Raw genomic sequence first — 14,911 nt, forward strand, 5'->3', positions numbered from 1 at the left:
AGCGCTTTTTCTATTGGTATTTGTATTGCTCCAGTTTCAGTGAAAACATGTTCATTGTCATTACTATATTATTTATTTCACTAATTGCTTATTTGCTATCACTTTTACGATCATATTTGTACATATTATGTATGTGCTGGTGTTGTTCTATTGTTGTTGTTGTTATTGTTGTATTTGCTGTTGTTGTTTTTGTCTCTCTGTCTAATCCCCCTCTTATCCCCACAATTTCCCCCTCTGTCTTCCTTTTTTTCTCTTTCTATCCCCTCCTGCTCCGGCCCGGCTGCACCAAATGATAATATGAATACATTTAATGAAGTCACATTCAAATAAGGCAACAAGAGAAGTATCCTACACTTCTCCTTTGTAAAGTAAATCTGAACAGCCGATATGGGCATTTACATCAACTGTATGATTTGCCTGAGAAGCTGGACAGGAGAAAAAAAAAAAAAAAAAAAAAAAAATTGTCAGGAAAGAAGAGGAAGGAATTTAAAAGGTAAAAAGGTATATGTGTTTAAAATTCCCAAAACCATTTTTCAGGTTGTATTTTTTCTCAAAAATTGTCTTTCTGAAAGTTATAAGAAGCAAAGTAAAAAAAAAAAGAATTTTTTTAACAAGTGAACACCAAGTTTTTAAAATATTTTCTTGGATTTTCAAATTCAATTTGAGATTTGTCTCTCTTAGAATTAAAAATGTTGAGCAAAGCGAGACCAGCTTGCTAGTAAATAAATACAATTTAAAAAATAGAGGCAGCTCACTGGTAAGTGCTGCTATTTGAGCTATTTTTAGAACAGGCCAGCGGGCGACTCATCTGGTCCTTATGGGCTACCTGGGCACCCCTGGACTACATTGTGCCGATGATGAAATGTTTTAAATTGATTGGGAAATGTGGAACTTGGAATATGTGCCATTCATTTCCAGCCGAAAAAATGCCAAAGAAATGTGTAATTCCTGTTAATTTAAAAAGTTTGAGAGGAGTTTAAAAAATGATAACCCGGGCCGTGTCATGAATTGATTAACATGGACCCCGACTTAAACAAGTTGAAAAACTTATTCGAGTGTTACCATTTAGTGGTCAATTGTCCAGGGTGTACACCGCCTTCCGCCCGATTGTAGCTGAGATAGGCACCAGCGCCCCCCGCGACCCCAAAAGGGAATAAGCGGTAGTAAATGGATGGATGGATGGATGTACGAATCTGTACTGTACTGTGCAATCAATCAATTAAAGTCATGAATGAGCAGAAGATTTCGATAGTTGAACGGTTTGAGTGGGACGACAATAGAGCGGTGATGACGTATGACGAATAAAGCCAGACAGGTTGCGCACGCGCACGCGGCTCTATAACCTTTGCCTCGTAGGTGACGTCACCGGTTGAAAGGTTAGCGGGAGTCCTCCATCTTTGCTATTGCCTCGTCTCTTGCTTGACGTCCATACAGCCAAGTAAAGCACATAAAACGCGTTGCACGGTAAAGTAACCCATCCTCAATTATTTAATTTGGCGTTTTGTTGATTTGTTCAACATAACGTGTCGTCGTTAGTTTACAGCAGAGCACTAAATTGGAAACTTCAGTTGCATACTTAATGCTAAGTGTTGGTTAGCGTCCTATTTTTGTAGCATTACTGCACTTTCTTGGTACGATACATAGTTTCAAATGTTCTCCCTGTGTGTACGCTGATTTTCCTCCGTATTTGTGCGGATTTCGCCCTGTTTCACTGTAAATTACTATATTCTTAACCATAGAAGGTAAACGGTTAGTAAACACGCGTGCTTACCAGCCAGGAACATTTAACGGTGTTGTTATAGCACAGCCCAATTTGCTCATTTACATTATGTTATACGTCTGTTTTTTAATTTTACAGTTTCAGCCATGCAGCAGTGCGATAACTTCTGGACAAAGCTGGGCGAAGGTTTTGTGCAGGTGTACTACAACCAGTTTGACAACACCAACAGGATGGACTTAGTTAACCTATACGTGAGCTCGGGTTATATTTGGTGTATGCCTCAATAGATATGTTAATTATGGCCAATATGTCACCCATTTCTGCTCTTTGCGTAGGCTGAAGGTGCAACTATGACATGGGAAGGAAGCTTCTACCATGGGAGAGAAGCAATCGGTGCCAAACTTACCGTAAGTGATGCATCTGTTGTAAAAAATAGATTACGTACCGTATTTTCCAGACTATAGGGCAGCATTGATTGATTGAGACTTCTATTAATAGATTGCACAGTACAGTACATATTCAGTACAATTGACCACTAAATGGTAACAACCGAATAAGTTTTTCAACTTGTTTAAGTCGGGGTCCACGTTAATCAATTCATGGTGCAAATATATGCTATCAGCATAATACAGTCATCACACAAGTTAATCATCAGAGTATATAAAAACACCGTTTCCATTTGAGTTGGGAAATTGTGTTAGATGTAAATATAAACGGAATACAATGATTTGCAAAACATTTTCAACCCATATTCAGTTGAATATGTTACAAAGACAACAAATTTGATGTTAAAACTGATAAACATTTTTTTTTGCAAACATTCATTAACTTTAGAATTTGATGCCAGCTACACGTGACAAAGAAGTTGGGAAAGGTGGCAATAAATACTGATAAAGTTGAGGAATGCTCATCAAACACTTATCTGGAAAATCCCACAGGTGTGCAGGCTAATTGGAAACAAGTGGGTGCCATGATTGGGTATAAAAGCAGCTTCCATGAAAGGCTAAGTAGGGTAATTCACAAACAAGGATGGGGCAAGTGTCACCAATTTGTAAGCAAATTGTGGAACAGTTTTAGAACAACATTTCTCAACGCTCTATTGCAAGGAATTTAGGGATTTTGCCATCTACGGTCCGTAAAATCATCAAAAGATTCAGAGAATATGGAGAAATCACTGCACGTAAGCGATGATATTATGGACCTTTGATCCCTCAGGCGGTACTGCATCAAAAACCGACATCAGTGTGTAAAGGATATCACCGCATGGGCTCAGGAACACTTCATAAAACCATTGTCAGTAACTACAGTTCGTAGCTACATCTGTAAGTGCAAGCTAAAACTCTGCTATGCAAAGCGAAAGCCATTAATCAACAACACCCAGGAACGCCGCCGGCTTCGCTATGCCCGAGCTCATCTAAGATGGAGTGATGCAAAGTGGAAAAGTGTTCGGTGGTCTGATGAGTCCACATTTCAAATTATATTTGAAAACTATGAACGTGGTGTCCTCCAGAACAAAGAAGAAAATAACCATCCGGATTGTTATAGGCGTAAAGTTCAAAAGCCAATATCTGTGATGGTATGGGGGTGTATTAGTGCCCAAGGCATAGGTAACTTACACATCTGTGAAGGCACCATTAATGCTGAATGGTCCATACAGGTTTTGGAGCAACATATGTTGTCATCCAAGCAACGTTATCATGGACGCCCCTGCTTATTTCAGCAAATCAATGCCAAGCCACGTGTTACAACAACATGGCTTAGTAGTAAAAGTCTGCGGGTACTTTCCTGGCCCGTCTGCAGTCCAGACATGTCTCCTATCGAAAATGTGTGGCGCATTATGAAGCGTAAAATACGACAAGACCCCAGACTGTTGAACAACTTTAAGCTGTACATCAAGCAAGAATGGTAAAGAATTCCACTTTCAAAGCTTCAACAATTAGTTTCCTCAGTTCCCAAACGTTTGAGTGTTGTTAAAAGAAAATGTGATGTAACACAGTGGTGAACATGCCCGTTCCCAACTACTTTGGCACGTGTTGCAGACATAAAATTCTAAGTTTATTATTTGCACAAAAAAAAAAGTTTGAGTTTGAACATCAAATATCTTGTCTTTTGGTGCGTTCAATTGAATATGGGTTGAAAATGATTCGCCAATCATTGTATTCAGTTTGTATTTACATCCAACACAATTTCCCAACTCATATGGAAACGGGGTTTGTACATTGAATTATTTACAGTATTTATAATCGGGGGGGTGGGATGTGGAAGAGGTTTGGTTGATATCAGCACTCCAGTCATCAACAATTATATAATCTGAGAAATGGACATTGAAACAGTGTAGGTCTGACTTCGTAGGATATGTACATCGAGCAGTGAACATGGTGAGCTCAGAAAGCCTAAGAACAAGTATTGACATTTGTAAATAGTCTAAGGTTGTATTGGCCTGGAGGTGTTCTTTTAGTGTGGTTTTGAAAGAGGGTAGAGATGCACTTTCTTTTACACCTGTTGGGAGCACCCACTAAATTATAGAAAATATTTTTTTCCCATATATTAGTCACACCGGACTAATATATGGCTCTCTAATAAGCTTAACAAACTCAATAACTCCACAGTGATGTTTTGGTGAAAAGATATATTATGTACCGTATTTTCCGGGCTATAGAGCAGCACCAACTAAATTTTAGAAAACATTTTTTTCCCATATATTAGCCGCAACGGACTGTAAACCGCAAGTTATATACATTATACAGAAAGTGGCACATTTGATTTTCAGAATGAAGTGGCTCCAGAGACTCATATATTTAAGCATGTTAAGGATTCTTGCCAGTATTATACTGAGGAACAACTTGATGACGCAAGCATAGAAAATACATTTTCTTTGATTCATTTTAATTGTAGTAGTCTACCAAAACACTTTTCTAAAATCAAAAATGTTTTAGTCACTTAAAGGTAGATTTAAGGTCATTGCTTAATCTGAAGCATGGATAACGAAAGACAAGGAGGTTGATCTGAAATTAAAGGACTATGATCTGTATGTCACTAGCAGAGAAAATAGACTGGAGGAGGTGTGGCCCTTTTATATAATGAACTAAAATGCAGACCATGGCCATAAATGATTTAATGGCGTGTGTAGCTGTTGAGATAGAATTAGATCAAAAGTAGAAACCTTCATGGATAAATTATAGGAAATGATTAATGGTTTAAATAAAAATAGAACTATCGTAATTTTTGGAGAATATAATATTGTTATTTTAAAGGTAGATTCACATAAACAAACATCGTATTTTTTAGAGATATTATATGAAAAAGGGCTGTACCTATTAATTACAAAGCCGAGCAGAATAACCACAACTAGTACAACCTTAATAGACAATATCTTTACGAATGTTTTAGGGATTCACATCACTACTGGGTTAGTGATAAATGACATAAGTGATCATCTGCCTATATTTGCAATATTTGACTATCAATTCCCTAAAAGAACATATCAAATACTTAGGAGGAAAAGAAGTGTCAACCATATTAACAACTTTAGGGATGACCTATTAAAGCAAGAGTGGAAAGAGGTGTACACAGACGCTATAAACACTGCCTATGATTCTTTTATTAAACAGTATATTGCTCTGTATAACAAGCATTGTCCTGAGGTTCCATGCAGATCCAAGCAAAGGCAAAATAATGCACCTTGGATGACAAACAGTTTGAAAAATCCAAGTAAAACAAAAAGACTTTATACGGAGTTTATCAAGTCAAGAACAGAGAATGCTGAAAAACGATATTAGAACTACAAAAACATGTTGACTAATGTATTGAGACAAGCAAAAAGGGAATATTACAAAAGAATGTTGCATGAAAATAAAAATAACATAAAGGCTACATGGAATATTTTAAATAAAGCAATAGGGAATGAGACAAGGCGAACAGAACTACCTAGATATTTAAAAAAAAGATAATATGTTAATTGAAAATAGAGAATAAATTGTCAATGAATTAAATAAATTATTTAAAAATGTAGGACCTAGCTTAGCAAACAAAATACTTAGAGCTAATGATCAATCATTGGGTGTCTGGAAAAGGGAAACTAGGGTTATGCAGTCAATGTTTCTTAGTGAAGTGACTGAAAATGAAATATGTGTGATTTATAAACTAAAAAACAAGACCTCAACAGACAATAAGGGCATTGACATGAGTATAATAAAAAACACAATTGATTGCATCATTAAACCATTACATTATATAATTAATTGTTCTTTAAAGTAGGAGTTTTCCCAGACAGTAGGAAAACAGCTAAGGTCATACCTTTTATTTAAAAACGGAGATAAACATACATTTGGTAATTATAGACCAGTTTCTCTCTTATCTCAATTTTCAAAAGTGCTTGAAAAACTGTTAATATATTAGACTGTTTTATTGAAAAACTAATTATTTAATGACAATCAGTATGGATTTCGATCAAATAGGTCTACGAGCTTGGCCATCATGAACATTATTAAAGAGATTACAACTGCAGTTGATCAAAATAAATACACAATAGGAGTGTTCATTGATTTAAAGAAGGCCTTTGACACTGTAGATCATCAAATTCTCATTTCTAAATTATATACTTATGGAGTCAGAGGAGTTGCACTGGACTGGTTAACCCAGTGGTCGGGAACCTTTTTGGCTGAGAGAGCCATGGAAGCCAAATATTTTAAAATGTATTTCCGTGAGAGCCATATAATTTTTTTTTTAATACTGAATACAACTAAATGTGTGCATTTTTATATAAAACCAACATTAGGGTATAACACGTCTGTTATTCTTTTGAATAACATTTTTATTCTGCAGCTAACTAATAATGAATAAGATACTTCTTACCATTCTTGACTTTTTGAACAGGTGCGGTAGAAAACGGATGGATGGATAAAAATGCATGAGAATTTTTTAATATTTTGAACGTTATTTTTAACACTGATTACCAGTGGAATTATTCATTACTTATTGTGTTAAGCAATGTCAGCTAAGATTGATCTGAGAGCCAGATGCAGTCATCAAAAGAGCCACAGGTTCCCTACCCCTGGGTTAACCAATTATTTACAACTACGACAGCAATATGTTGAGATCGATGATCATAGGTCAGAATGTATGAATATTGAATGTGGAATTCCACAAGGTTTGATTTTAGGACCCAAACTTTTTACTTTATACATAAATGATATTTGTGAGGTTTCGAAAATTTTACAGTGCGTGTTATTTGCAGATGATACAAATTTATACTGTTCAGGAGATGACTTGAAAATCTTATCTGATAATATTGAAGAGGAAATGGTTACACTAAAATTGTGGTTTCATATAAATACTTTATCTTTAAATTTGGAAAAGACTAAATTTATGGTATTCAGTAATAAAAGAAATATAGAAGTTAGTTTATCCATAAACAATGTGAAAATGGAGAAGGTGTCTGAAATCAGATTTCTTGGAGTCATCTTGGATGAAAAGTTGACTTGGAAAGCTCATATAATGCATGTGAAAAATAAGGTATCTAAAAGCTTATTTATTTTGAACAAGGTTAAATATAGTTTTCCGTATAACACAATGAGAATTTTATATTGCTCAATTATTCTACCTTACTTCAATTATTGTGCAGAAATATGGGGACATACATATCATAGCAGCATAATGCCTTTATTTCTTTCACAGAAAAGAGCAATTCGAATCATTTTTAAAGTAGGATATAGAGAACACACAAATCCACTCTTCATTAGGATTACTAAAACTAAAAAGACATTGTAGAATTGAATACTCTATTAATGATGTTCAAAACGAGAATGAAGTCCTTCCGAAGGACACACAAAAGTTATGTGTTCACATCTGAAGATGAGAACCACAGAAGGCCGAACAAATTTGAAACAAATGTGCTTGTCTGTTGCTGGTGTGAAAGCAGGGAATTCTCTAAACAAAGACTTAAAAAGCTGTAAAAACATTTTTGAATTTAAAAAGAGAAAACTGTAATGATATCAACTGAATTTTGATTTAGATAGGACATGTCATTGTGAAAATGTTTAAAGGAAATTTAAAAAGTATGTGGGAGCTCGGGTGTTGGTGGAGGGAACAGTTATAAAGTCATCAAAAATAATTTGTGTTAAAATGGGGGCAGATAAATATAAGAATAGTATTCTTCCATCTGCTCCTTTCTGATCATGGAAATGTACCGTATTTTCCGGACTATAGAGCAGCACCAAATAAATTTTAGAAAACCTTTTTTTCCCCATATATTAGCCGCACCAGACTGTGGGCCGCATTTTTACATTGTGAAATTAGGTATTTACATAGAAAGATTGTGTAATTGTTTATTTACATACCTTAATTGTTAAAATTTAACTGTAAAATGACTCATCAAAAAACATAAGTCATCGTCTTAGACCTACTAGCTGCAGAAGCTAACTTAGCAAACTCAATAAGTCCACAGTGACGTTTTGGTGGATTTACTATGTTGCAAACCTGATACATTACAAAAATAATGCAATTGTAAGGTAATACTAACACAAACACTTGTCAATGTGTTAGCATATTAGCTAATGTTTCATTACATTACGATAGCATGTATAAATGTACAGGAAAGCTCTACTATCAACATGTGATTGTTTAGTAAGTATGAATTGTTTTATGTTGTAAAACTTAGAAACGTTGCTTGGCGTGATGAATGAAGAAACCATACGAGTAGAAACATTATGGACCACTAAGACGGAATGGCACTTGTACTTCCGGTTTAAGGCACTAAACAGAAGGAAATACTGTAGACGTTTAAAGCGCAGTACCTGCAGTCAGCAAACTCTTCCAAAATATGGCGCCATAGCACAAAAAAAATAACACATTTTTAGTGTCTGGCTGTCTTTTATGAAATCTATTTGTTGAATACAAAACATTATGGCCTGTGTGCACCGTTTCATTAACTGCAAGGTTCCAATCCTAGGAAAATGTATCGGTTTATAGTTCAGAAAATATGGTTCTCTTTTGATATAGCTACTTCAGAGAGCTTTTCAAAGTGTGAAGTGCAGCTCTTTAAGAAAAATAGAGAAAACCAACTTTATCCAAACCTGCCAATCTACCTTTAGATTAGATTAGATTAGATTAGATAGTACTTTATTTATTCCATCAGGAGAGTTCCTTCAGGAAAATTACAATTTTCAGCACAATCCCATTCAAGATCAGACAAACATTACAGGGAGACAGAACAGGATCGCTGACGGGTCTGCCGGCTTCCAGCGCCCCTTACAAAAAAGATGACATACAGGTAAACAAGGGGGGGGGGGAGAAAAGAATAGAAGATTAAAATAAAATTAAAAAAATCGGTCTTAGCCTGGGCCCTGGAGTGGGGGTGCAGACTGAGGCCAAGGGAAAAAAAACAACTCATAGCCATAGTACACATCCCTCTTACGTGTGTGTAAGAGGGAAACATCAAACATCAAAGAACATAGAGGACATTAAAGCAGCAGATACAACCAGACACTTCTACATACAGCTGTGAATAAAAAGTAAAATAAACATATACACTGTGGTGGCCTCTGCGGTGTTCCACGCCATTGTCCGCTGGGGAGGAGGGAGCATGGCCAGAGACAGGAGCAGACCCAACAAAGCAACCAAGACAGCCGACTCCACTCTCGGTCAGTGTCCAGTCCGCATGGATGAGCGAGGATACGTCCAAGGTGACTGAGGTGTCCGACACCTGCTCACCCAGCCAAGACACCACGAAGCTTCTCCGTCCCAGCGCTCAGTGCTAGCTCCGCAGTCCTGTCCCCTCATCCGCATCTCCTCCAGTCCCTCCAAACAGACTCCGGTGTAGCAGAGACCCAGCAGCTGGTCTCCATGGCCAAAAGGCTCCCGGGAGGCAGATCCAGAAGTCCACAACGAAAAGCACCACAGAGGTCACGAAAGTGCCACCCCTTGTCTCACAGTCCCAAAGGGTCCCGGACCAAAATGCAAAAAAATATAAATACACATGAAAACAAGAGGGAAACACAAGGATGATACAAGAGCACAGAGCTCCTGCCTACAGCAGCCACTACAGCAGTGCCATCTTGGAAAAAAAACAAGGGGGGGAGGGGTTATGTCAAATTAAATTGAGAGAGTAAACATTGTAGGTATTTGTGTAAAAAAAAAAAAAAAAATCTTTCGTTCAAATGAAACCAGTGTTATCAAGTCTTTAGACAATTTCAGTGATATAAGTTTAATTTTCCTGTTATAAATATTGAGAAAGTTATGAATTTTTAACCTGGTGAAAATGTACTAATTTATGGTCAACCTCTTTGATACAAAGTCCAATCCAGATTTTAGGTGTGACCGTTTTGTTAAAAATGTCACAACTTTTTTAAGGTTGCTAACATTGGAAAGCTTGTTAAACAAAGAAACCGAAAACATTTTTGTTTTATGATATTAGTTTAGGAATTGAAAGAAAATCTGAGTAAACATGATTGGCCTGACTCGACTTGTGACATGAGTCACATCACAGTGACCATGAAGAAGAAGTCAATGTGTCTAAAAAAATCAGTGTACGAATCTATCAATTTAAGATATATTTGGACTCACAGATACATGTATAACTAAAGGAATTGCAGTTAATTTTTTACTCACAGTAGATTTTTTGAAGGAGTTTTGTTGAGTGTAAATACCGTATTTCCTTGAATAGCCGCCGGGGCGCCAATTAATTTAAATCCTCTTCTCACTCCTGCGCTTATTCAAGGCATGCAGTAAAAGTAAGCAGGCGCTAATAATTTTAAAACCTCTTCTCACCCCTGCGCTTACCAATGGCATGTAGTAAAAAATTAAGTGATTTAAAAAAATAAAAAATAAAAATATGCCGCGGCCCGGTGGTTGGGGACCACTGCTCTACAACATGTCATCGCGATCACCTTTACACATTGCTATCTGCGTGCCGGCCGGACGCATGCATTTTGCTGCTTCTCATACGAGATTGCAATGCATACTTGGTCAACAGCCATACATTTTACACTGATGGTTGTGACATAAACAACTTAAACACTCCTACTAATATGTGCCACACTCTGTGAACCCACACCAAACACATTTCTGGAGAACTTCAGCTCTGTAACACATTATAAACAAAACATAAGGATTACCCACAATGCCATCCATCCATGACTCTTGGCTATATTATATACGTGCCCCCAACCCCGCCCACCTCAACCGACGCATGGAGGGGGCTGGGGGGATTGGTTTGGTGCTAGCGGGGTGTATAATATAGCCAAGAGTCATGGCCATATTATGAAGAGGAACAAATAAAGTCTCCTCTTCATTACATTTGTTGCTTCTGTTTTAATTGAATGGTATCTGCCTCCGGGTTTGTTCTGCGCGCTGAGACTGCGGCCAGCTTTCAGACTGCGGCCAGCTTTCAGACTGCGGCCAGCGTTCAGACTGCGGCCAGCGTTCAGACTGCGTCCAGCGTTGATCTGCTTTTCAGTCTCATAATCGAGGTGTTAGTCCGACTTTACAAAAACCAAACACGATCAGATTAAGGTGTTTCCAAAGTTTGCAGTATGCTCATTTTGAAATCCAAAGAAGTTCATCAGGTGTTCAGAAAATTATGATATTTTGTTATTCTTAAAGTTAGAACTCACAAGACGACCTCTGAAGAAGGCAACAGTTGTAGGCGAAACCGTCAGGTACGGAAGTAAACACACAGGTATGGCTTTAAGAATAACAAAATTGCATGCTTATTTAGAGCTAAGCTATTTTAGAAATCAGACTAATTTAGTGAATGGACACATACTCAGTGACCCTTAACTCACTGGTCTTTGGAAGTGGGGACGTCGGCCAGTCAGGAAGGAATAATTAAAAATCGAATTTGTGTCTTTGTAAGCCTGTTGTCCTCTATTTTATAGTTAGTTGTTTTATTTAATATTGCAACGTTTAATCTTTTTGTAATTTTGCACTGTTGTTTTTTACATTAATTTTTTATTTTGTCCAAATTAATATAGCTGTGAGCATTTCCTGCAATGTATGCCACCTTTTAACCAGCATTAGGCGCTGTTGCACCACTTCTGCCATCACATATAGACTTGTTCATCCCACAACAGTGATATGGTGATCTCATTCAATTTGCATTAATATTGTTAGTAGTTGCAAAGTGAGCCCACAGCCACAAAGAGAGACACGAGTGGTTGGCAAAAACTATGCCATTAACTGTTGCAACTGTAGATATAATCAACTGAATGAAGGCTGCAGTTCATCAAGACAAGGTTAACTTCTTGTTTTCGTAATTGAATAACTAATACTGTTCCCTCTAAAGTTGTGCAGCATTAACTTTTGCAGGTTATTAAATGGAAATACATGTTACATATGTGGAAGTCCCTACGCATGTGCCTTGTGACTGTTTACGGCTGGACTTTAGCTGTCGCCAATCATGTGCAACTGTCTACACATGCGCTCTGTGCCGAGTGAATCTAGTGTATCTTGTGTAAGGTTCTGTACGCGTGCTTTGTGCTGACTGAATCAAGTGAATCGAGTGGGGACAAGCCTTACCATGCAGTAACGTGTTTTGTGATGAGTGAATCAAGTAAATTGATTCACTTTTACCATCACTATTGTGTTGGTGATGGCATTTGTTGTGCATGTCTCTGCAGAGCTTGCCCTTCCAGAAAATTCAGCACAAGATTACAGACAAAGATGTGCAGCCCACGGTGGATAATAGCATCCTCATTATGGTGTTTGGACAGCTACAGGTAAGTTCTACAGTGGGCCACTATTTGAGGAAATGTGTTTTGCAAACAATGAACAATACAGACCCATAGCCTGACACTACATTTGTGTTCTTTTATGCAACAGACTGACAACGATCTACCAATGGTTTTTCATCAAGTGTTCATGCTGAAGGCCCAGAACGGCAACTGGGTCTGCACGAATGACGTTTTCCGGTTGGGTATACACAACATAGGAGTGTAGCAGTCAACGGCGCATCACGGCGGCCATGTCAATATGGAGGGCATTTTCATGTTCCTCAGTGTTTGCTGATTCTGCTATTAATATATGTCATAGAGTTCCAGACGAGTAAAGGTTTCTTTTTTTAGACTGCTGATGTCATGTTTCTGTGTTTTTGTGTGAGCGCTGAATGTTAAATCTAAGCCTAATTGTTAAATCTAACCCTAAATATTTAGCTGTGCCCACATCACTGCCTCTTAGTACAGACACTCCTACACCTTTCTTACTGCAGTAGAAGAAAACTTGACAGATGCTTAATGACAAATAATTCTCAATAAAGTTGCATTTAAAAAAAAATGTTAGCTCCAAACTGAGTGCATGGTGTGTTAAGACTGCACTCTGCGTTTGACATTGAATGGAGTTGCTTCTAATTGCAGTGAGGGATGCAGTCTGTTGGAACACATACAACCATTTTCTACAGCTTTTCCCTTTTGGGGTCGCAGGGGGTGCTGGAGCGTATCTTAGCTGCATTCGGGCAGAAAGCGGGGTACAACCTGGACACGTCGCCACCTCATCACAGGGCCAACACAGACAGACAACATTCACACACTAGGGCCAATTTTAGTGTTGCCAATATGTTGGAATACACCTATTTCTATTTGCGACTCATTATTTCGCTGCGCTCCTACATGATTGTTTTGAAGCAACAAAAAGTAACTTTTCAAATTTCATAAAATATTTTTATAACTTTTGGGATGATACCTGGACTTACAACTAGTTGAATGACGCCTCTTTCATGCCCTGAGAGCATCTGTATCGCTTTTTCTGGCATTTAGCGACATTAGGGAGGGTGGCAGAACATTTCCCCACAAAAAATACAAATATGCTGACTTGCTTTATAGCGTATGTCACTCCCCCATCCACATTCGTTAAAAAGACGGAAGTTGCGAACGCCTGCGTGCCGCCAGAAAACTAAAAGAAGACGAATTTCTATGTAATTACTGCTATCATGACCGAAGCAACCACATAAAATAAAACCAGCTTAAATGACTGTAAGGGTCAACATTGCCTTGGTTTTCAATCAATGGCGTGAGTCAAAGACGTGGACTTTAAAAACCAACGCTGCCTTGACTCTGTTCCTGGTGGACTACTAAGTGGCTTTCGATGCTTACATCAAAATCCATCCATCCATCCATTTCCTACCGCTTGTCTCTCGGGGTCGTGTGGGGTGCTGGATCCTACGTCAGCTGCATTCGGGCGGTAAGCAAGGAAAAGTCGCCACCTCATAGCAGGGCAAACACAGAAAGACAACATTCACACCCACGGGCCAATTTAGTGTTGCCAATCAGTCTATCCACAGGTGCATATCTTTGGTTTGGGAGGAAGCCGGAGTACCTGGAGGGAGCCCACACAGTCACGGGGAGAACATGCAAACTCCACACAGAAACAAATTCAGGACCTTTGTATTGTGAGGCACATGCACTAACCCCTGTTCTGCCCTAAAATCAAAATGATAATACTAATATTAGCTATTGTAAAGTTGCATGGTGGCAACAAATAGCCACCAACGGGATAGTCACTACTATTTACTTCCAAAAAAACTCTTCACTCCGGTTTTCTTTGCTTTGGACATGCATCCGCCCCAATACATTCTTGGTAGTAGCGTCATGTTTGTAGCGTAATCCAAGATCGTTTCTCTATAGTGTCTGCCATTTAACATCAGCATTGTCATTAGAGAAGTAATATATGTACCTATATTACAGCGAACATCATGTCAGTATGCGCTATATGCGCTAGTCCATCCATAGATCCATTTTCTACCGCTTGTCCCTTTTGGGGTCGCGGGGGGTGCTGGAGCCCATCTCAGCTGATCATAGGGAAATGTGGTTTTCATCTGACCAAACACAAATGCTTTGGTCCACTGGCGCTTCCATAATCGACCAAAACTGAAAGTTCTTAACTGGGGCTTTAATTTACACTAATTATATTTCTATATAGGGCTTTGGATTCTTACCAAAAGTCTCCCATAATGCATTGTCAGAATCCATTTTGAAAGGCGCAAAACATAGGAACTTCTGGAAGAAAAATAACACTACACAAAATGTGATACCTAGGTGTAATACTGTGAGTCATTGGATTATAAATCCCTTTGTCGTTACAAGGAGAAAACAGCCGTAATTGGATGCAAGGATCCCTACCAGATTGACAAGTCTGAGGGGAGCAGAGACCACGTACGACATCTTCCCGAAGGTCTCATACCCAAACTTTGTGAAAAGTAAT

At 38.1% G+C, this 14,911-nt stretch overlaps 1 protein-coding gene across 1 annotated transcript; it reads left to right on the plus strand.

Moving 5' to 3' along the window:
* Positions 1-1,311: 1,311 nt before the first annotated feature.
* Positions 1,312-12,781, plus strand: LOC133557692 (nuclear transport factor 2-like). The gene is made up of 5 exons (XM_061908387.1): positions 1,312-1,464; positions 1,859-1,971; positions 2,056-2,127; positions 12,337-12,435; positions 12,539-12,781. The coding sequence occupies exons 2-5, from the start codon at positions 1,867-1,869 to the stop codon at positions 12,653-12,655; spliced, it is 393 nt and encodes a 130-aa protein (XP_061764371.1). The 5' UTR covers positions 1,312-1,464; positions 1,859-1,866; the 3' UTR covers positions 12,656-12,781.
* The last annotated feature ends 2,130 nt before the right edge of the window (positions 12,782-14,911 follow it).

The sequence above is a fragment of the Nerophis ophidion genome, linkage group LG08 (genome assembly GCF_033978795.1).
Source record: "Nerophis ophidion isolate RoL-2023_Sa linkage group LG08, RoL_Noph_v1.0, whole genome shotgun sequence".
Taxonomy (NCBI): domain Eukaryota; kingdom Metazoa; phylum Chordata; class Actinopteri; order Syngnathiformes; family Syngnathidae; genus Nerophis; species Nerophis ophidion.

Coding starts and splice junctions, on each gene's coding strand:
- LOC133557692 (XM_061908387.1), top strand. CDS start 1,867: ATGCAGCAGTGCGATAACTTCTGGACAAAGCTGGGCGAAGGTTTTGTG. Junction 1,972..2,055: donor TGGACTTAGTTAACCTATAC/GTGAGCTCGGGT, acceptor CTCTTTGCGTAG/GCTGAAGGTGCAACTATGAC. Junction 12,436..12,538: donor TGGTGTTTGGACAGCTACAG/GTAAGTTCTACA, acceptor TTTATGCAACAG/ACTGACAACGATCTACCAAT.